The 22,675-nt window shown below is 54.9% G+C and overlaps 1 protein-coding gene across 3 annotated transcripts in view; it reads right to left on the reverse strand.

Annotated features, from left to right (window-relative positions):
• ARHGAP39 (Rho GTPase activating protein 39) overlaps positions 1 to 22,675 on the reverse strand; it is a 166,100-nt gene that overhangs the window by 15,286 nt on the left and 128,139 nt on the right. For all 3 annotated transcript variants that reach the window (XM_074898311.1, XM_074898312.1, XM_074898310.1), the window contains one exon: positions 987 to 2,394. In XM_074898311.1, the coding sequence (XP_074754412.1) occupies positions 987 to 2,394 (1,408 nt within the window). The remainder of the gene's footprint in view (positions 1 to 986; positions 2,395 to 22,675) is intronic.

Raw genomic sequence — 22,675 nt, forward strand, 5'->3', positions numbered from 1 at the left:
GACATGAGAACTAAAAGCCAGAAGCTGCTGCTGGAAAACACCTGATGGGCTGGAAGGTGCACACAGGGGATGAGCCCAGGGTGGGCTATCAGCAGCAGGAGGGCTACACCACCACAGGAACGGTCTAGGGCAGCTCTAGGAGCTCCTCTGGGATAGGAGTTTGGGGCTGAAGGGGTCTCCAGGACTGGAACACCTCAGTCCCGGAGAGGGGACAGGCAGCTCAGAGCCCTGGGAAGCAGATCCTGGAAAGCTTGTGGCTGCTTCATGCCAAGGTTTTGAGGGACAACTTGCTAAGGAGCAGCTTCTCTGAGGGACCAGCTTACTATGGAGCAACTTCTTTGAGGGGCCAGCTTTTTAAGGACCAAATCTGAGGGACCAGCTTGCAAAGGACTAACTTTGAGGGACCAGCTTGCTATGGAGCACCTTTGAGGGAACAGCTTCTTAAGGTCTAAATCTGAGGGACCAGCTTGGAAAGGACCAACTTTGAGGGACCAGCTGGCTATTGAACAACTTTTTTGAAGGACCAGCTCCTTAAAGACCAAATTTGAGGGACCAGTTTGCAAAGGACCAACCGGAGACGGACACTTGAGGCTCCCCTGGGAGCCGGGTGGTGCTCGGGGTCCAGGAGCTGGCTCCCACCAAGCGGCAGCCAGAGCGAGGGAGGAGAAGCAGCGCCTGAAGCTGCGGCACAGGGCTGAGGCTGCCACGGTGCAGAGGTGCCCGTGCTGGCGCTTGGCGCCTACGCAGGTGTGAGCTCACCCTGGGGACCATCCCGCAGGCTCTGCAGTAGAGGCAGGGATTTAAACTGGCTTTACAAGAAGAAATTTTAACCAGGAGGGCGGCGGGGAGGCCCGTGCTGCCACGCAGTGTGGTTCTGCCCAACCTGGCGTGGCATCCGAGGAGATGCCGCGCGGTTGGGCGAGGGCTGGCGGCGCGGGGCACACGGTGAGGCCCCGCCACGCCGAGGACACCCCCGAGGACGTTACCTGAGATGGATGCAGGTAGGGCTCGGGGGAGGCCAGGTTGGTCTGCACGGAGACGCTCTTCTCCAGCAGGATCTGGGGGAAGCCCAGCTTCTCGAAGGTGTTCCTCTTCCAGTGCTTGTTGTCCTGCTGCGCCAAGGCCTCGTCCTCGCTGAAGGCTCGCACCACCGGACCCGGCATGGGCAAAGGGAGGGCGCCGTCACTCTCGTAGCCCGAACCGTCCTTTTGGGAATCCCAGCTGCTCCGTTGTTTCATGTGGTAGTGGGCTTGCTGGGCTTCCCAAGCCAGGCGTGCCTGTGCCAGGAAGGGCTCGGGGAAGCCCCGTGCCGCCTCCGCCTCAGCCGCCTTGCTCTCCGTACGGTTCATCGGTGACCTGTTGGGTCCCGGGGTGGCTCGTTCCTCCCCCAGCATCTGCTCGCCCAACACCTCCCGGTCCCCTGAGCCATCCGTGGAGGAGGCGTTGGGGTCGTGGGATAGGGAAGGCTTTCGGCTTTTCCTCTTTCTGGTGGAGGGTGAGTAGCCGGTGGAGGACAAGGTGTCCTGTTGGCTGGACCATGACATGGAGTCCTCGCCCTGGGCCACCTGGCCACTGGTTGGGCCAGGGCAGAAGTCGGGTCCTTCCATGCTGCTGTAGTCACCTGATTTGATCTCTAAGCGTTGGTCCCGGACCAGGCAGGGGCTGTGCTGCAGCGAGTAGGAGCCGCCGATGGGGTTGGGGGAATATTTGTGCCTCAACCCCGTTTTCATCTTGGGGCTGGAGCCCGACTGCTCGACGTAGACCAGTTGCCTGACGTACTCCTTGCCGGCCGGGCTGTACTCCAGGCTCATGAACCGGTCAGGACACTTCTGTTTGGTGAGCACCAACTGCTGGTAGGGCGAGTTGGAGCCTTGTTTGGGCGACTGCAGGAAGGGGTGAGGTTTACGGATGGGCGATTTCTGTGGCGAGCCGGCTTTGTAGCTCCCGCTGGCTTCGTACTGCATGTCCACGGGGGGCTCATCGTAGATGGGAGCCTGGTACTCCATGGGGGGTTCCTCATAGAGCGGGGGCTCGTAGGCGTAGCGGGGCGAGGAGGGTTGTGACTCGCTGGAGTGCTTGCGGTGCTGGGCTTGGAGCGGGGAGCAGAAGGAGTCCCCCCGGCCGAGCAGCGGCGAGCAGCTGCCCACGTGCTCAGCCCTCTTCAAGAAGGGCGACTGCTTCCTCTCCGGGAAGAAAACAGAGTTGTCAGTGTCGGGGGCGAAGGTTTGTAAGTTGGGCGACTGTTGGCCCCCCGAAGGTCGCCGTGAACGGGTGCCCGGTTGGTTTTCGGGCGCGTAGCCGTTGCCTTGGTGCATGAGGAAGCTGGGCTCGCGGTCGGTCACCTTGATCAGCATCCGCTCCTTGGTGCCTGCGTTCCATCGCAGGGACGACGTCCTGCGGGGAGAAACACAGCGCCGCCATCAGCGAGCGAAGCCCCCCAGTGTCCACAGGGGGACAGGTGCCCCCATACTGCTGCCCCCGTGACCCCCCAGACCCTCGGCTGCAGCAGAGCCTGAAGGATGGACACATGCCGAAGCCTCTCCCATCAGGTGAAGAGCACGGTGGTGATGGAGGCACCAGGGCATTGCCACTGGCCCAAACACAGTGGCACCGTCCCGCAGCCCTCCCTGGCTCCCACAGACCTCAGCAACCCCCAGGGTGCACGAGGGATGCGCAGGCTCTAAAGCCAGGCCCCCAAAAGTGAGAACACCCCTTGGAGCACGTCTCTAGGGGACAGCCCTGAGTCAGCCCTCTCTACTTGGGTCTTGGTGCTTCTTGGAGCCAAATGGCGATGGAGGGAGCACGGCCACCCACTGGGGACAAGCCTTGGGGCAGATGTACATTGGGTGACAGTTTCATGGGTGTTTGGGAGCTCAGGCCTTGCAGGGAATGGGGACTCACACCACCACTGGCCCCAGACCAGGACCGGCCCCTTGCTGGGATCTTCTATCCCAAGGCGAGAAGGAGAAGCTGCCTACGCACAGCCCCATCTTTCCCACCTCTTCTTGCTTTTCATTCCTCGCAGCACTGGGCTGAACCCAGCTCACCCCCTCCAACCAGCCCCCTGTCCGGGATTAACACCCTCCTCCAGATCCCAGCTGGAGCTGGGTTATCACGGAATCCCAGAATCCTTCAGGTTGGAAAAGCCCCTCGGGGTCATCGAGTCCAACCCTCAGCCCGACTCTACAAAGCTCTCCCCTACCCCACATCCCCCACAGCTCATCCCAACGGCCCTGAAACCCCCCCAGGGATGGGGACTCCCCCCTCCCTGGGCAGCCTCTTCCACTCTCGGACCACTCTTGCTGGGAAACATTTTCTCCTCCTGCCCAGCCTGAGCCTCCCCTGGGGCAGTTTCCAGCCGTTCCCTCTTGTCCTGTCCCTGATCCCCTGGGAGCAGAGCCCAGCCCCAGCCTCTCTGCAATGTCCTGGCAGGAGCTGCAGAGAGGGATGAGGGCTCCCCTCAGCCTCCTCCTCCTCACACTGAACACTCCCAGCTCCTGCCCTGCCTCCTCACAGGATTGATTCTCCAGCCCTTCCCCAGCCTCGTTGCCCTCCTCTGCCCTCGCTCCAGCCCCTCCAGATCTCTCTGGGATTGAGGTGCCCAAACCTGGACACAACCTCCAGGTGTGGCCTCCCCAGTGCAGAGCACAGGGGGAGATGCTATGTTGAAACCAGGAAAAAATAATAATTCTCAAAAAGAAATGAAAACAAACACCTTGAAAATGCAACCCTGACCTGTGCAGAGATGTCCCAGCCCCACGAAACGTGAACCCCCATGGCCTTGTACCCCAAACTACTTCTGGCAGCACCGGTACACCGGGACAGGGAGGGGAGGGGCAGCTTAGCCTAAACCCACACGACGCGTGGACACCTCGGTCTCCAAAGGGATGGAGCACAAGCCCTGCAAGAGGTGAGAGCAGCATCTGCCCTCCGTCCCCTTCATCACCAAAAAAGCCCAGCCCTGGGTGGGATGAGCATCTCAGCACGGCTGTGAGGATGTGCACGACGGCCACAGAGAGGCAAGTGGGAGCTGGGGCGGTGCTGGTGGATGTCCATGGCTTCCTTCTCTTGATGCTCAAGTTCACTGCATCCCGTGCGATGATGCCCTGCACGCTTCCACTGAACGTCTTCCAACGCGGAGCATCCGACAGCTTCTTGCTGTCGCGTGACTTGCAGATTGTTACCTGCACAGCCCGAACCTGCACGGCATCAGGTGGGGAACTGACTGTTGGAGCCTGTTTTTGTACATCCAAGGTGCACGTGTGACCAAACGCCAACGGGGACCTTCTTAATTCTGAGATGTGAATAATCATCCCCAGATTGCCACCCAGCAGGCACCTTCTGTGGTCCTGGTGTGAGCAGGGGTGAAAGCTCAGTTGGGCAACGTGCCGAGGGGACCAGGAGCTCATCTGAGCCAGGCTCAGCAGAGACCAACTCATCCACAAGTGAAAAAAGTCTGGAGCCTTCTACCAGAGCCAGGATGAAATGTCCTTCACCTCCACTTGAAGTCAATCTTCTTGTTAAGGTATTTGATGGTCCTGGTGGGTGACATCTCCTCCAAACGATAACGTGTCCCGCAAAGCTGGGCCTTCCCTCACCGCTGCTCCAGCAGCACGTCTGCAGGTTCTCAGTTTCAACCCTAATTGCAATTTGCAATGAATCAAAAAAGTTTTGGTTTTTTTTTTTCCCCTCTTTATTAATAATTCATGGGCAGAAATAATCATAATCTCAGGATTGTCTCAGCTCTGCAAGATTGGGTTGCAGGGGGTTGTGCAACCTGGGTAAGACTGGCTGGGCTGCATCTGGGCTGGTCAAACCTTCTCCTCAGGGCTGCTCAGTGTCCTGGGATCAGCAAGAAAGCCCAAGGGGTGGGGAGCAACTCAACCCTTCTCAAATGAAACCACCTCTCCTGAGGCAGCTCCAAGCTGGCAGATCATCTGCCATGGAAAAACTGCCCCTCTACGGGAGGGTGGACATCAAGGCTTGGGCCAACTCACTACCTCAAGTTACCACCTCCTCACAAAGTATCAAATACTCGGAGGAGCAAAACTTCAGCCAAGCTTGACCTTCGGCCTTAGACATGTCTACACTGCTCCAGCCTCAAAGGCAGCTATCACTTCGTTTGGGACGTTTCCCAACACCTTGCCAGGGTGCTGCTGTCAGATGGGGAGTAGGAGAAAATAATTTCATAACATCACCATAAATTTGGGCAAGAGCCAGGAAACAAATGTCCCAGCAGTAGGTTGTGATGTTGGAGCTGGACAGAGATGCCTCCATGCAGGCACACCAGGGATGTGGTTTGCGCCTTGTTCTACCCGAAATGTTGGGTGACCTTTGGGGATCAACCTTTCTCCTGTGCTCCATGGAGCCCGTTGGTGGGAAATGTGCCTGTTGGGAAGGGCAGGAGCTGGATACCACCGGCTGCAGCCTTGTCACCCGGCTCAGGTTCATTCTCCAGGGCTGTCTCAACTCACGGCATCTCCAGTGAGGGCACAGTGATCTTACACTGTGGCCCAAGAGCTGCCTCATGCTTCTGCTCCCGTCCACCTGAAGCAGTTGACAGCACGAGACTCTGAGTTACTGCCAACTCCATACTGGACCTCTTGAGCCTGGTGACCCACAGCTTTCATCACTTACGGGTCACTGGAGCCTCTTCTCACGATGAAATCCCAGAGATGAGGGAAGTCGATGCCCAGAAGAAGGGCCTTTCCATCCTTTTTGGCGGCACACACCATCTCCAGACACCCCCCACCGCCAGCACAGCTCTCAGAGGTCACGCTGAACAACCCACCAGCCTTGGCTCCCGTTCTGGTGCCAAAACACCCCATCTGACATCTTGCCCAACGCACACTTCTCACCACCCACCACTCTCAGCAGATCTCACGGATCCTGAGAGCTGGAGGCAGCTCTCCTTATGCCAAGTTACCATGTTAAAAAGAATTAAACCTTCTCTCCTGCTTTCATGGAAGCATGTCTACAGTGACTTGCTTCAGAAAGCTGTGCAGGAGGGCTGCAGCCTTGAGCAGATCCAAAACACCTTCCTTCTCAACATCTGACCCCTGGGCTCGGCACTGGGGAGGCCGCCCCTCGCTGAGGGGGTTCAGTTCTGGGCCCCTCACCCCAAAAAGGCCATTGAATGACTCGAGCGTGGCCAGAGAAGGGCAACGGAGCTGGGGCAGGGTCTGGAGCACAGGTCTGCTGGGGAGCGGCTGGGGGAACTGGGGGGGTTCAGTCTGGAGCAGAGGAGGCTGAGGGGAGACCTCCTGGCCCTCTGCAACTCCCTGCCAGGAGGGGGCAGAGAGGGGGGATGAGTCTCTGGAGCCAAGGCCCCAGCGCCAGGCCCCGAGGGAATGGCCTCAAGCTGCCCAGGGCAGGGTCAGGCTGGCTCTGAGGAAGGATTTCTGTGCAGAAGGGGCTGTTGGGCGTTGGAATGGGCTGCCCAGGGCAGGGGGGAGTCCCCGGGATCCCTGGGGGGGTTGAAGAGTCGGGCTGAGCCAGCACTGAGGCATCTGGGGGAGTTGGGAACGGTCAGGGGGAGGGTCATGGTTGGGCTGGAGGAGCTGCAAGGGCTTTTCCAACCCAGATGGTTCTGGGATTCTGTGTGATTCTGTGAGATCTTCTGCATCATGTCCTGAAGGTTGAAGATGGCTCCTTGTTTCTTCAAGAGGGCAGCAGAACCACCAGCTCCAGCCAGCTCACACTGCCTTCCCCACTTCTACCTGCTTAAGACCATACTTTGATTTCCCTCTTTGTTACTCCATTTCTCTCCAGTCTTTTCCACCTTGTCCAAAAGCTTGCACGGACACTGGGTGGGGGGTTCTGCAAGAAGAGGCTCTTCCACCCCTGCATGCCTTGGTGCAATGGGGTGGCACACAGATCACCCCAAGTAACAGGTTTTTCATCTTCTCAATCCACATTTTAAACCCTTGGGAGATGCCATCCAGGCAGGGGACACTCAGGAGGGAGAGCAGAGGTGGTTTTGTTGGAGGTGCCGAAAGCATCGCCCGTGTCACAGGAGGGATCTGAGCTGGCACTTGCTGCTGTCTCCGCAGCACGGGGAAGCACATCTTGTTATCAATTCCTCGCCGAGTCCCACGCTGGCACAGAAGATACCGGAGGCACCATCTGCTCTCCCAGTTCATTCCTCTCTCATTCTCAGTTATTTTTTCACAGCCACTTGTCCTTTCTGTCCTCCAGAAAAAGGTGGAGCGAGTCCAATTAAGGAGTTTTACAGAAAAATGCCCACAAAGAGGCATATATAAATATCTCCCTGCATGAGGTTCCATCACCTCCCAGTATCCTGCTTGTTGCTTGCCCATGACTTTGTCCTCACTCCAGGGGATGTGAGGAACAATTTATTCTTTCTCTTTCTGTAGCAGCCTTTTAAGCTCCTGAGGACTTGAACCTCCTGCCAGCTTCTTGCTGCTGAAGACCTGCATGAGTTTGGATCCCTCCAGACTGTTGTTGAACCTCAACCACTCATCAAGCCCCTTCCAGACCCCTGAAACTCCCTCCACAACTGTAGGAGCATGCCCCAAACAGCACAAACTATTGGGGCAGGGTGATGAGGAAAGCCTTGCTAGGTCAGAAGCGCCAAGAAACGCTCGGCTTCATCGCCCAGCATCAACAGGCTAAGACGATGAGAGACGTGAGAAGAGAGATCCGCTACGGAGTTCACCAAGGACCGATTTCTTCCTCCTGCTCCATCATTAAGAGGCAGATTTCTGTCACAAACTGTTCCAAAACAAGAAACTGTGCATAAAGAGGATGTCTCAAACAATTCAAGCAGGATGCCTTGGGGGGGAAAAAGCAGAGCGAGCTCTGTGGAGGTGGGACGTTGGGCCGTTTCTCCTCCCCTCCCTCCTGTTGTTGCCCAGAGACAGAACTTTCCTCACTGCGCAGGTACAAGTCAGAGAAAATAAGAACCTTCTGGAACAACCTATTGCACATGTGTAAGAAAGACTCTGTAGAGGTCTTTGTCGACCCACCACCTATGGACCAAGCTGGCTACTCTGTAACAACGCAGGATCCAAGGGTGGTGATTCCCCTTTTCCCATCCCCTCCTCCTCTCTTTTCTTTCCTCTTTTTGCTCTCTCTCTTTCTTTCTTACATATATTCACTTATATAAGTTTTGTAGGAGTTGAATTGTGATCGGTTGATCATTGATGGGTTATTAGGGAAATAGTCTCATTACCAAAGTGCCTTTATTCGTTCGCCGGATGGCTACCAGTTGATTGTTGCCAAACTATCTCCATTTACTCACTAAAGTGGTCAGTTCATAAAGTCACCAGCACAATCGTTCCTCGCAGTCATTGTGGTGACTCAAGCCACCCTGCGGCTCTGCCCAGCCCGGACTGGCTCCTCCACCAGCCCGCAGGCTCTCAGGGAATTAAAAAGATTCACCCCCCTTGTAACCCACCATGTGGGATGAGACAATTTCCCACCAGCACCGGGGCGGTGAGTCTGAAGGAAGAGCAATGCCAGTGGGCAAGAAGGGACTACAAACCCACGAGCAACAAATCACCATCCTGCTGCCACACGGATGTTAACTGAGGTCTCCTCTCCCTTCATCAATTATCTGACGAGAGAAGACACTCGTTTATTTTCCCCATGGTTACTAACTGCAGTAATTACAGCCTGGGTCACTGGCCTGCCCTTAACATTCTTCAGCAACCACCACTGGTTGTATGCCACCTCCACGGGCATCATCCTGCTTCTGCCACCAAGTTAGCGAGCTCAAGGTCTGGTTTTCAGGTTGGGAAGCCCAAGGTGCTCTTGTGAGGACGTAGTTGGCTGTTTAACCCACCCTGCGGTACCCAGCACATCCTTGTCGCCTCCCCTCCAGCTCACGTCACCGGTTAAGGACCACGGTCGAGCAGCCACCAGGACAGATGGGGACTTGCATCTTGAGGGTGACAAACTAGAGGAAGGAGGGATAGATAATTGGATCAAGGCTGGGCAGGAGCCAGGGAAATCAGACCTGGAGTGATGAGACGGGGCTGTCAAACTGTGACACTCCTGCTCATCCCACAGGGGCTGCGGGACACCAGTCCTGGGTTCCTCACAGGCTTTTTGATGCTTTCAGTGTTGGCTTTCCCATTAAACATGAGCATATATGCAACGGGCAGGTGGCCTCTGTGTTTTAGAACGTCTCAATCACTTTCTCTCAGTCCCTGAGAGTCCAGATCCAATTTCTTTAGCCTTCAGACTACCAAAGCGAAAACCCTGCAAGCGTGATTCTTGGCTAATGCAAATGGAAAGCAGCCTGGTGCTCTGCTCCTGCACGTGCCCTGACCATGTGCAAAGGGCTTGGCCAGCCTGGGATCAGCTGGGACTTTTGGGGAGGAACCGGAGCAGGGTGGTCAAGGCAGAGCACCAGCTCCAGGACACACCGTGTGGCTGCTCCAAGGCTTAACGCACATGGATGCTGTCGCTCGCTGTTAAGGATCTAATGGACCCTGTAAACATAAGGGCAGAGACCTAAGGAGATGGTGACACCCCAGGAGGGCACGTTATCTGCAGCAGCTCTTGGTGCTTCCTACAGTCACCCCAAACCCCAGTGAGGCAGAACTTGGCTTCATCCTTCACATGAACAAATGAAAAAAAAAACCCCTCCGCTGCTGTAGGCAGGGAGTACAGGAACATACGTGCTTCTGATGGTTAAAATGACTGAAATGCCTTTTTTGAGATTGAAGTAGAATCACAAATTCTATTGAGAGTCTATTTGTTAATTCTGGTTTACACACACAACTCCCTCGCTGCAGGATGCAGCTTCTGCAGGGTCTCTTCCCCTAAACGGGCTCCGTGAGCCCTCGCTCGTTCCCCGTTCCTTCTGTTCTTCCTCCTCTGCCCAACTGAAGGTCATTAATCTTCATTAATGAGCTGCTTTTTATGTGCAGATCCCAAAGCTTTCAAGGCAAGAAAGCAGAAGAGCCAGCGAGGATTGCCAGCTGGGCCAGGCAGTGTGTCCTCCCCGGAGCTGCTCGTGCCGGGGGTCCTGCCGTGAGCACCAGCTGCCTTTGGGTTTCTTCATGTTCACAACCCACGGGAGAAGCTCTTTGAGTCGCCAAGTGATGGACCACATTTTCTGCTCGTTAACACGGGGTTGGCATCCACCACTGCTTGCCCAGCCCAGCTTTGGCACCATCAAGTGCCATACCTGGTACGGTGGAAGCTATCGCCACGTTTTCCACATCCTACGGGCTGGATCTTGCTCCACCACCCACCAGTAACCCATGTCTGTGCCAGGCCCGTCCCCCAAGGGCAGAGGACACTGCCCACAGACATCTTCAAGCACTTTGCAACCCCAGACCACATCTCACAGCTCCTCTTGGCATCTCACTGCCTCTTTTGCTTTCAACGGCAAGACACGAGGGGTGGCTAAGCAATGTTATGGAACTTGTGGTGGGACAGGACTCAGCAAATTGTTCTCCTGGTAGCTAGATCCTTCTCTGCAGCGGGTAAAAAAATTGTTTCTGGTCTTGAGTGCAACCCCAAGCCACAAGCATCAGCACCCACCTCCCATGACTGCTCAGAAACAGGTTTCCCCAATTAATTCTCTAACCTGGGGTGAGATCGTACTGGCTCGTTAGTGATTTGCAGCACATCACAGAGGAAGAGGAGACTCCAGGTACCTCCTTGGGGTCCCCCAAACTTCATGGATGGATGACTGTGAGTCAAGGTCTTTGCTGTCTGCTCCAGGGCCACCTGAGAGCCCAAGTCCTCGTTACCTCTCTCCTTTCTGATACTCCTTTCCCCACATTTTTCTGTTACACACAGATGAGTAATTCAGACTCCAGCCATGTCCATGGGTGCTTTGGTTTTGGAGATGAGGATGAGGCTCTTGCTTGCTCTGAACTCCCAGCGAGGCAGAAGGAGTCAATAAAGGCTGTAACGCCAAATGGCCACCAAGGAGTGATTAATAGCCATCGCCCTAAAAATATCAGCAACCTTGGAAAGCCTCTGCGACTCACGGCCCTGACAACGCTCTGCAAAGCCACGTCGCCAGAGCGGCACAAGCTGCTGTCAGCGTGTCACCGCGGTGCCATCAAGACCCATCTCCTCTCGCTTCTGCGAGTGACTCCAGTTAGAAAAAGCGGGACACACAGAAGCACCGAGGTGACACCGGTGGGACCGCAAAGGCCAGAGGGCGATGGGGATGCGCGTGCGGAGCCTGGATCCGCAGCCGCAGGCACTTCATCTGCACAGACAGAGGAGGTTTTTGCAGCACTACCGTTACGTTTTCCAACGATTCCTCTTCTTGCACGGATGTCCAGCCCATCCTGCCATCGCCCATGGGTTGTCGGCCGGCTCCGTGGCCGCTCCTGCCTGCAGACCTGGCAGCGGAGGAGCACTGGGGAGAAGGAGGGGGAGCTGCAAGGCGTGAGCAGCTCTGTAAGGAAGAGCTGCCCAGCCTGATGCCCTTTTCCCACCCCAACAGCAAGCCAGACTTAACCTCCAAGCTAAAAAAACAGGTGCCGCAAAGCAGCAAGAGGTGAGCACCAAGTGATGCTCTGCACACCCCCGTGCTCCAGCTCTTTCACTGTCCCCATAAGGACAGGGACTCATCCTAAGGCCAGGTGTTTTAACTCAAACCCAGAAAGCACCTCTTAATTCCTGGATTTGCAGTTACCATTAATATTTCAGACAGCAGCCTGCATCTGGCAGCAGCGGATACGAATAAAAATCCCTGCGAAGCAGCCCTGCCTGTCAAATCATCGAGCCAAGGTAGAGCTTTCAATCAAAACATTAAGTAACAGCAACGAGTAAACCTGAAAGCTCCACCATACTGCTCTGGATTATTGCTAAACACTAGAAAGCATTGTTACAGACCAAATGGAATTTTCTGCCTGCAAAAAGAATATTGCAAAAGGTCTTTTTTTTTTTTTTTTTTTTTCCCAGCTAAATCGCTGCGGCCACGGTGCCTGCGAGCAGCTCAGTTACTCTGAGAAATGAAAAGTGATGCTGCTAGAGAGGAAAGCGAGCCCCGCTGAGGCTTGCCACGCTGCTGGCGCAGGAGCAGCTCCAGAAATTCAAAGTATTTCTGTTATCTTTGGTTTGGCACCGGGTTCCCTTTGCTGTGTTCTCCTTGTGGCGAAGGCAAGATTCTACTTACGCCTCTGAGTACATTTCCATGATAAACTACTTCCCAAATCCCTCTAATCTTCTATCAGCGAAATCAATTTCTTTGCAAATTTGCATAATTTCCGTGGACTGAAACGTTGCATTTATTTAGGGGAGGGTTTTTCCAAAGCACTCGAGCGACTTAAGCTCTTCAATCTCCTTGCCTGCTCAAGTACCCCCTCCCCAATCTTCTGCCAGCCTTTGGAAAGTCAACGATAGAGGTGAGAGGAGAAATCTCCGGCACCGGGCTGCCAAGGTGTATGCTCTGTGCACGATCCCCGGCTCTCTCACCCAGGAATTGTTTTGTTTCCAGTTGCTTTTGCTGGTGAGACACAAGCAACTGTCACCCTCCACCGTCTCTCTGCTGCAGGTAGGTTGACACCATCCCCAATGCTTAAATTTTGATGCCTGCAATAATTTAGACCATCCACAGCTCTATTTACCTTAAAAACAGTCGCGATAACCAAAAGTCATCTTTTATGTGAGCGATTTCTACTGCGATGCCTTTAACATAGTCGATTGGCAGCTACATTAAATCAACACAGGACTAGGAAATAAAAAGCACAGGTCACAGCCGGGCTTACGTGCAATTATTTTAACAGCATCGTTCTGGCTTTTAAATGAATAACACCACAACACTTCTCCAAAGGAGATTTAAAAGCAAGAATATTCACAAAACCTACCTAAATACACACATTTTTTTTCTAGATACGTTTGCTTGTCCCAGTGTATTCGGACTTTGCAGATGAAGACTGTAATTTAGTGCTAAGATTAAATGGGTTTTCCCCTCTCGGGGGGGGGGGGGGGGGGGGAAGCTGTTAATTTGAATGATTAATTAAAATATATTGCTTTCTAATGTCCTGTGAACACATCGGGGCTTGCACCCGCAGGAAAAGCACGGGGTCCCTGGGCACCCCACCACCACCCCGCAACGCAACCGGGTCCTCGTGCCATCCCCAGGCTCTTCCCACCGTCCCTATGCCCTCGCTCTTCCTCACCTTCCTCCCCTGGCCGCGGGAGCCGGGTGCATCTCCTCCCCGCGACTTTTCACCACCCTCCTGAGCTTTTTAAATCCCCCGTCAGTCCGTCCGGTGCTATACTGGACCGCCTGCGATCCCCCCAGGGATGAGGCTGAGGGATGCAGCCCAGCCCCCTCTCCTCCCAGCTGGGTACCGGGGATGGGCGGCCGCTGCGCCGAGCGCATCCCGCCGCAAAGCCCGGGGTCAGCGATGAGCCGACGGCAGAAAAACCTCCCTGTACCTGGCACGCTGCCCGACGCCGCTCCGGCAACACAAATATCTTCCTGCAAAGGCAGGCAAAGGTGGGCAGCCGGGCAGAGCCTGCCTGCTCTCCGCAGCGAGCCTAGAACAAGTCCAGGCTTCAGGCTAATGATCCCTCCTAGATTTTCCAGCCAGGGAACTGTCCTTAGGACAGTCACCCAGCCTCTATAATCGTGCAAAAGCCATCCGAAAACTCAACTTTTTACTAATTTATAACTAAATCAGGTGAGAGGAAGACAGGCTAAAATCCCCCAACCCTCAGGCTTCATTGCTCTTCATTTGCAAGTATTGCTGTTCCCCAAAATGTGAACGTACAGAATTACACACTTACAGCGTATATAAATACCCCAGAGCTTAGACTGCACCTGAAATTTTAAATTCCTGCTGAAGTGCTCGTTGCTTACGAGCTTAATGCTTACAGCTTTTAAGAGATTAGGGGTCACAGGTTTGCCCACAACCCCACCGTGGCCTTTCCAACCCTTCTTCAACCCTTGAAATCTCTGTTCCCATCTTTATCTACACGCCTGGATATCTCACGTCCTCCTTGGATTTCATTTTTTAAGAAACCTGCAGATACGGTCAAAACCAATTCCTACAGCAACCAGTGTGAGTGAGATGAAATCTGCATCGTTTGGGCAATAAAATAGTTCTTTGGAGAGAAGTGTGAGCGTGGGGCTTAAATTTCCCAACCCCTGCACGGGTCTTGGTGATGCTAAACTGGTTCAGCCCCGGTGAAAGGAAGGTTTCTGTGGTCAAATCCAGACTGGGCCATGTCCTAGCAATGGTCTGGGTGGGGCAGGACAGAACTGAGCCACAGTTTAGGCTGAGCTCTCCTGGTTAGGCTGCTCCTGGTGCTCAAAGCCGGTGTAAAACCAGCCTGGCACAGCAGGGAGCACCCTCGGGCTTGTGTTTTTGAATGTGTCGCTCATTCTTCAAGCTTCTCCCTTCCTCCTTGCCTTCCCTTACTGCGCCTGCGGGTCTCCCTCTCCCATCCTCCTTTAGCTTTGGTTGGGATGGGCTGACACGTCTCTCTCCGACAGGGAAAACCAAGATGAACTGCAATTTGAACAGGTTTTACGCTTGTCAGGATCAGGAGGAGATGGACTGATCTCACTGCCTGTGTTCACGGGCACCAGACGTCACCCCACGGGATGCTGGGGGGCTGACTGCTCCGGACGGCAGGAGACCAACTCCATGACCTGCCAACCTCTTCCCAGGATAATCCAGGACTTGGTCTTTGCTTGGGGCAGGATCACCCATCTGTGGAGGAGCCAGGGAGAAGGTGTAGCACTACCACCAACCGGTCGGATCACAGCTGCCCTCTTCTTTTGTCTCCTGATAAACACCAGTGGTGAGACCACGAGGACCATCTGATGATGAGCCACGGGGTGTCCTGGAGATGAGCCACGGGGTGTCCTGGAAGCCAAAACATCAGGCTCTGTCTTGCTGGGGGATATTCAGAGCACTGGGAAGGCTGAAGCCCAACCTTCAGTCTATCTGTGTTGACTGCAAAACTTGGCTTGAAAGGTGTCTAAGGTCTCACAAAGCTCCTCTGCGTGCGATGATTTCATTCTCCAACTAAAATATTACTGAAGGTTGATACCTGTGACCAAGGCAACGAAACGCCACCCTGTCAAAATACTATGTTTTTAAATTTGTATTTTTTTTTAAAGAAATGAGAAGGCTACAACAATCAGGGTTTGCCTAATCCCTTGTCTCAGGACGGCGCTATCTGATCACTTTTAGCTTCAGAACCACACCACCAAATCTCTACATGAAATATCTCCCACGTTCGCTGCCCGAGCTCTGCTAACTCCTCCTCTCTCAGAAAAGCTGCTCCCATGGCATCCGCTCTAATTAGCAGCAGCAGAAGCTGAATCAAGACAAGAGGGAGATAACGAGCCTTCCTGTCCCCCTCCCCACCCCATTCAACAGCACAGAATTTTTTAGCCACCCTTTTTTTGCAGCAGCGAGGGGGAAAGCAGGGCTCTGAGACACCACTGAGATGACTAAACCCCCCGTTTTTTGGTGAAACAGCAGCAGTTTCTGAACATCGCATTGAGTGGAGCACGATGTGGTGGACAGGCCTGCAGCCCACCCTGCAGATTCTACATTGGAGGCCACCAAGCCATAGCAAAGGGATTTTGAGGGTTGTAGCTGATTAGCAAATGGTGAAATGAGCGTGGATGGTTGACCCTGATGAGCCCTGGGCTGGTAGCTTGCTGGTGAAGGCCAGGATGACCTTGCTGAAGGTCTGCGTTAGCTTCGGCTACCTGCCACACCCGGCCACAGAACTCACCTTGTCCTCTTGGTTTGTGAGCATCAAGTTCTCAAGGTACAAGCCATGGTGGCCTGGGGGTCTCCAGCAAGTCCCCCAGGATCAGTCTCATTACAGAACCCCAGAATCATCTGGGTTGGAAAAGCCCTTGCAGCTCCTCCGGCCCAACCATGACCCTCCCCCTGACCGTTCCCAACTCCCCCAGATCCCTCAGCGCTGGCTCAGCCCGACTCTTCAACCCCTCCAGGGATCCCGGGGACTCCCCCCTGCCCTGGGCAGCCCATTCCAACGCCCAACAGCCCCTTCTGCACAGAAATCCTTCCTCAGAGCCAGCCTGACCCTGCCCTGGGCAGCTTGAGGCCATTCCCTCGGGGCCTGGCGCTGGGGCCTTGGCTCCAGAGACTCATCCCCCCTCTCTGCCCCCTCCTGGCAGGGAGTTGCAGAGGGCCAGGAGGTCTCCCCTCAGCCTCCTCTGCTCCAGACTGAACCCCCCCAGTGCCCCCAGCCGCTCCCCAGCAGACCTGTGCTCCAGACCCTGCCCCAGCTCCGTTGCCCTTCTCTGGACACCCTCAAATAATCAGGAACCAACCAGGAGGAAGCACAAGATCAGGCTCTGCTGAGCTGGCAGGTCCACAACACAACCCGTCCTGGCAGCCGAGGCAGGCACGGCACGCCAGGTGCTGCACACAGAGGGCACGGACGCCTGCGGGAAACCGAAGGCCAGATCCCCAGGAGGCAATCAGGGCTGCTCTCCCATCTCAGATATATGATTAAACCAATCACCCAAAATAGCCTGTTTTCTGAAACCCAAATGTCACTGAAACAAGACGAGATTTTTCTTTTTTTTGAGAGGGAGGAGGGGACATGGAGAAGGGAGCACAGAGAAGCCTTTATCATTAAGAGGAATTAGCTGCAAAATACAAAAAGACCAGAAGTGACATTTCCTTAAATAGCAGATCAATAGGGGATCTGCTTTCTTTGTCTCCATAAGCATGACAACAAGTTGCCAACATGGTGATTTTTAGCTCTTGCCTATCCTGAGCAGATTTTACATGCCCTGGAGCACAGCCCTCCCCATTGGCTATGAAGCCCTTCATCCTCTTGGTATTTCTCACCTGAATCATTCATCATTGAGACCATCATTATGGCCTCAAGCTGCCCAGGGCAGGGTCAGGCTGGCTCTGAGGAAGGATTTCTGTGCAGAAGGGGCTGTTGGGCGTTGGAATGGGCTGCCCAGGGCAGGGGGGAGTCCCCGGGATCCCTGGGGGGGTTGAAGAGTCGGGCTGAGCCAGCGCTGAGGGATCTGGGGGAGTTGGGAACTGTCAGGGGGAGGGTCATGGTTGGGCTGGAGGAGCTGCAAGGGCTTTTCCAACCCAGATGGTTCTGGGGTTCTGTGATCCCTACTACGAACACCCCTGGTCTCACTCTGCAGCCTGGTGCCAGCTCCTTCATCTCTTCCCCACCACTAGACCCCTTCTGCATCTTTAACCAGGCTCTGGGACATAACTGCGTACCTACCAAGGACTACAACAAGCCCAATCTCCAAGCCTGGACTTTGGCCACTGGGGCCATGTGCCAGCCCACACCTTCTCCCATGGGATCACCTCCACCCACCCCAAGAGATGGGTGACTGAAGCTGCTGACTGCTACCATGGCTGTGGCAAGGCTGATTGAGTAGCTTCTCCTCTTAGAGAAGAGCCATGGAGCCAAGCTGGGTCTGCTGCCCTGGTTTGTGTGCGAGCCACCAAATCCTGCCATCAGCAGCACAGTGGCTCTGAAGAACAGGTCCTGGAAGCTGGAGCTTGGCTGTTTTCTGGAAGCCCTTCAGCAGGAAGAGCTGCTCTCGGCTTAGAGGGACACCACAGGTCCATCATGTGGGAACTACATGCACATTTGAGACAAGTTACCCGGCTCACACTGAGGATGAGGATGGTGGTTCACTTTTCAAAGCAAGATTACAGTTCACTGATTGGTTGAGCACGGAAAAAGTGCCAGGTTGTGGCAAAAAGTGTGGAGGAAACTGCTCCCAGCTCCATGGTCTGGGCTCCAAGTTACATTCAAGAAGGACTCTCCAGCTCCTCAAAAATGAAGCCATCAGATGGACTTCAAGCTTTTGCTGCACGGGGAGAAAAGACTGGGTTTGCCTTCATTCTGCCCCATAGAGACTTGGGGCAGAGGTCCCAGCCCAGGACTTTACACCCCAGAAGTACACCCAAGAATGGTGATGAACACCCTAAACCACTCCTCAGTTTTCTTAAAAAAAATATGGGATTTTAACCTCCTGGCTCTTCCAAGGAATCACTGGTTTTAGGTCTGCACCTCTTCATTACTTCTAAAGAAACCAGGCAACAGATTTACCCTTAACTATCAGGAACAGGCGCATTTATTTACATAAAAGCTTTAAGCCGTGGTCTTAACTCACAGTCGTAAATGATGAAGCCTGAGCAGAACAAGGCGGTGGATAAATGGAGCAGCTGGCAGCAGCACGTGTCCCCGCGTGGGACAGCTGGGATGGCCACTGCGCCGCTTCTGCTGGGCAGGTGTCTCCTCAGCCAGCAAACGTCTGTGGGCACGTTTGAGACGTGTGTCTCTGTCATCGTTGGAAGAAGAATGTGGCCTCGCAGCCGCTTTGGCTAAAGTTGACACCAGCAGTGAAGGGAGCTTCAAGCTGGAGATGCTGAGCTCCTGTCCCCAGGATGGCTCTTGGCTATGGGCTTCCTCGGGAAGCTTGAATGAATGACTTGAGCGTGGCCAGAGAAGGGCAACGGAGCTTTCAGGTCTGCTGGGGAGCGGCTGGGGGAACTGGGGGGGTTCAGTCTGGAGAAGAGGAGGCTGAGGGGAGACCTCCTGGCCCTCTGCAACTCCCTGCCAGGAGGGGGCAGAGAGGGGGGATGAGTCTCTGGAGCCAAGGCCCCAGCGCCAGGCCCCGAGGGAATGGCCTCAAGCTGCCCAGGGCAGGGTCAGGCTGGCTCTGAGGAAGGATTTCTGTGCAGAAGGGGCTGTTGGGCGTTGGAATGGGCTGCCCAGGGCAGGGGGGAGTCCCCGGGATCCCTGGGGGGGTTGAAGAGTCGGGCTGAGCCAGCGCTGAGGGATCTGGGGGAGTTGGGAACGGTCAGGGGGAGGGTCGTGCTTGGGCTGGAGGAGCTGCAAGGGCTTTTCCAGCCCAGATGATTCTGGGATTCTGTGAATACAGAGGTTGCAGCTAGAAGGGGTTGGAGACCTTCTCCCTGGTGTCATGGCCGTATTTGTTCTCACATACCCACTGAACAGCCAGCTGTCAGAAGCCGCGTTCAAAGTCTGGTGTGGTGGCTCCTCACCTCTGTCCCAGGTTTCTTCCAACCTCCTACAAGCCTCCTCCTGTATTTGGTATTTGGCTTCACGTACCTCTTTGCCACAGTGCAAATTAAACCCGTTCCCTGCATCCACGTGAAGGCACTACAGCACCAACAACCAGCTAGTCTGGGCTCAGAGGCGGAAGGGCTGAACGTGATCACATGCAAGGGTTGGACACCGAACACTCCCATGGCTGGAGAATGAATCTATCAACCTCTGGAGCACACAACTCACGTGAGAGCCAAGAGATGAAGACAGCTGTAAAAAGTTGGCAAACTGCCGCCATGTCTCAAAAGAGAGGTCGCCCAGCAGACAGATATGCAACCACCTCCTAAACCTCAGGTGCCTGACGGGCCACACGAGGCTCTGTGGAGCTCTCAGAGATGGTGCCAGGTGTTTTGGAAACCACCCCCAATCCTCTCCTCGCTTCATACTTGCTTTGCTAGCCAATCAGCTGTGAAGTGACTCCTGTTGACCACCAGATGTTGAAAACCGTGAGAAGATCAAAGACCTCTTTAAACTCTCCTGGCTGGGAAGGTCCAGGATAAAGTGAGGAAGACCATGGCAAGAGCATTACAAGGATCTCATGAAGATGAAGCAGTTGCTGTCCCACTCTCCTAACATGCCCCCAGCAGAAACAGGATCCACTTCTCCCTGCTCATGGGTTGGTCATCTTCCCTTTCTACCAAAAAGGAAATGCCAGGGCGAGGAAGAAGGCAGAGCTGGAGGTACAACAAGGCACAGACACGAGTTGTGGAGGGTGACCACAGCTTCTCCAGCTCTGGGCACAGAACGGAGGTTCCTCCATGGCTTCGAAGCATGCACGTTGCTGTCACTGCTGTTGGGAGCAGAAAGCAGGGTGGACAGACAGGAGCTCCCAGGACAGCAGCAAGCCCAGGCCCTGATGAGCTATTCCAGCTGCTCCACGGGGGGAGGACAGTCCACCAATCACCTCTGCTTCCACGTCTGACCCAGGAGTCACAGATCAAACAGAGCGGCCAAGCCAAACTGGAGGCGTCCCCAAGAGCTGGACACTGCGTCCTCCAGTGAACAGATTTCTCACCTACCTCTAGAGAAGCGGAGCCTACAACTGGGACCAGGGTACATTTTTAGGTCTGGTTCTTCTTGGCAAGTCCCCAGGTAATGAACCTCCTGTTTCTCAGGGAGTAGAAGGGGTTAAGAGGGTCATTAACGCTTTGCTGCTGTGCTCCGTGTCCGACACGCTGCGCTTCCCTCAACCAGGAAGCCCCCACATCCTCCCGGTGGCCACAAACCACAAAGCCCTGACTACCTGCACGTGGTACCTGACGTCCACCTGATCAGCAGTATGGAACACAGAGGGTCACAGGAGCACAGCAGCTGTGTGCTGGGAGAGGAGACAAATTCAGAGGAGCAAGTTAAAGGTCTCTGATCTGGAGATCAGATCTAGTAGCCTTGGACCCTCCATCCATTGACTGGCCAACACAATCATGGGACCAACTACAGAGACCCGGGATTTGTTCCACAAAGCAACAGACTTGACGGAAAGCACTGCATGGATTAGCAAAGTGTTCGATCCTCTCAACAGAACCACGGGAGGAAAAATGAGGACATTAAGTAACTGGGCTCCAGGGACCACAAATCAGAAGGAATAAAGAGGAAAGGGTTAAGAACAGTAATCGTAATTGCCTGTCTTGATGAGATTTGGATCCAAGGGCTTTCCTACAAATGCCTTCTAGACAGACGGAGCAAGACGTCATCCTCTTAATGACACCCACTAATCTTCATTATATTAGAAAATCTCTCATAGCAATTGTTGGCCGGCAGCACCGAGCCAGCGCTGCCAAGGAAGTGGAAAAACCCTTGCCTGCTCCTGAGGATGCTGCTGCAGCTCCTGGGGTGACCCAGGGAGCTGAACCCCAAAGCTGCACTTGGGGATGATGATTCCATGGATGAGGGTGGTCTGAACCCCACAGGACCTTTCCCCCACCAGGCAATCTCCTGTTTCTCCACCTGCCTGTACCCAGCCTTCACGTGAGGACAGATGTCCCCGCACAAGCCACCTTGCTCCCCATGCTTTGTCCAAACATCTTAAAGTCCTTCAGCTTCTCCCTTCCCTCTTACCCCTGTGCTCGGCACTGGGGAGGCCGCCCCTGGCTGAGGGGGTTCAGTTCTGGGCCCCTCACCCCAAAAAGGCCATTGAATGACTCGAGCGTGGCCAGAGAAGGGCAACGGAGCTGGGGCAGGGTCTGGAGCACAGGTCTGCTGGGGAGCGGCTGGGGGCACTGGGGGGGTTCAGTCTGGAGCAGAGGAGGCTGAGGGGAGACCTCCTGGCCCTCTGCAACTCCCTGCCAGGAGGGGGCAGAGAGGGGGGATGAGTCTCTGGAGCCAAGGCCCCAGCGCCAGGCCCCGAGGGAATGGCCTCAAGCTGCCCAGGGCAGGGTCAGGCTGGCTCTGAGGAAGGATTTCTGTGCAGAAGGGGCTGTTGGGCGTTGGAATGGGCTGCCCAGGGCAGGGGGGAGTCCCCGGGATCCCTGGAGGGGTTGAAGAGTCGGGCTGAGCCAGCGCTGAGGGATCTGGGGGAGTTGGGAACGGTCAGGGGGAGGGTCATGGATGGGCTGGAGGAGCTGCAAGGGCTTTTCCAACCCAGATGATTCCGGGATTCTGTGATTGCCAGCCAGAGGGGAGGAGGTGATGGAAGCGAGTGGACATGTGCCCAGGAGAGAGAAAACCACAGCCTAGGTCTCACCAAGCTTCCTCAGCCACCAGAGACCTACAGATGTGTTGTAACTCAATCCTCTCTCCCTCTGCCAAGTCCACTGGCTGCCCACCTCTTATCTTGACCTTCAAAGGAGGCAACATGCCCTTACCATGGCTTTGAGAAAAACCTGTGGGACTAATGCATGACTTGGTGAGGAGGAGAGGGTTGGAAGGACCCGAGAAGGCTGTTGGGCTGGAGACTTGATCTCCCACCTGACTGTGAAGCCTTCAGGATCATTTCACGATTGATGTTTGGAAGCGGTTGGATCCCAGGGCTGGATCTGGAGGAGCTGGGTCAGAGTTGCTCTGGTGGAAGTGCTTGAGGGCTCAGCCCACACCACGCTCTGTGATGGAGTCTTTAAAGCTCTGGTTGGGTGCCAGTTCGTTTTGCAATCGCCACCTCAGTGCTGGCACGAGCCCGTGGGAAGCACGGGGGAAGATCAGCGATTCCACCATCCCTTTGCCACCTGGCCAAGTGTGCTGGAGGACCAAAAATCTGTCCCTGAGCATCAGAAAGAGGTGTCTGGACTGTGCTCCCCCCACCCAGGTCTTGGCCACTTCAGGCAGAGGTACCTCAGGGGTCTTCCCATTCGCATGAGGGACCACCCATGCATCTCTCTGAGCCATCCAGACGTAGATGCCAATGTTGGGCTTCCAGATGGCTTCCCTCATGTCATGGGTGCTGGCCACCATCGTCCCCCCAGAAATGCCCTTTGCACCCTCAGGAACCTGCTCAGCCTTGGTCCGTCCAAGGAAGAGCTGCCAGCTAAGATTTGGAGAAGCTGAAAACAAGATGCCTTTATGCAGGGTGATTTCCAGAACATGCCATGCACCCTTCTCCTTAAAATTAACCCAATTAGCATGAAATCACCCCTGCCAGCGCGAGGTAGGACTGGAGAGCTTTGATTTTAGCTTTCATGAG

This window comes from Athene noctua, chromosome 2, assembly GCF_965140245.1.
Source record: "Athene noctua chromosome 2, bAthNoc1.hap1.1, whole genome shotgun sequence".
NCBI classification, from domain to species: Eukaryota; Metazoa; Chordata; class Aves; order Strigiformes; family Strigidae; genus Athene; species Athene noctua.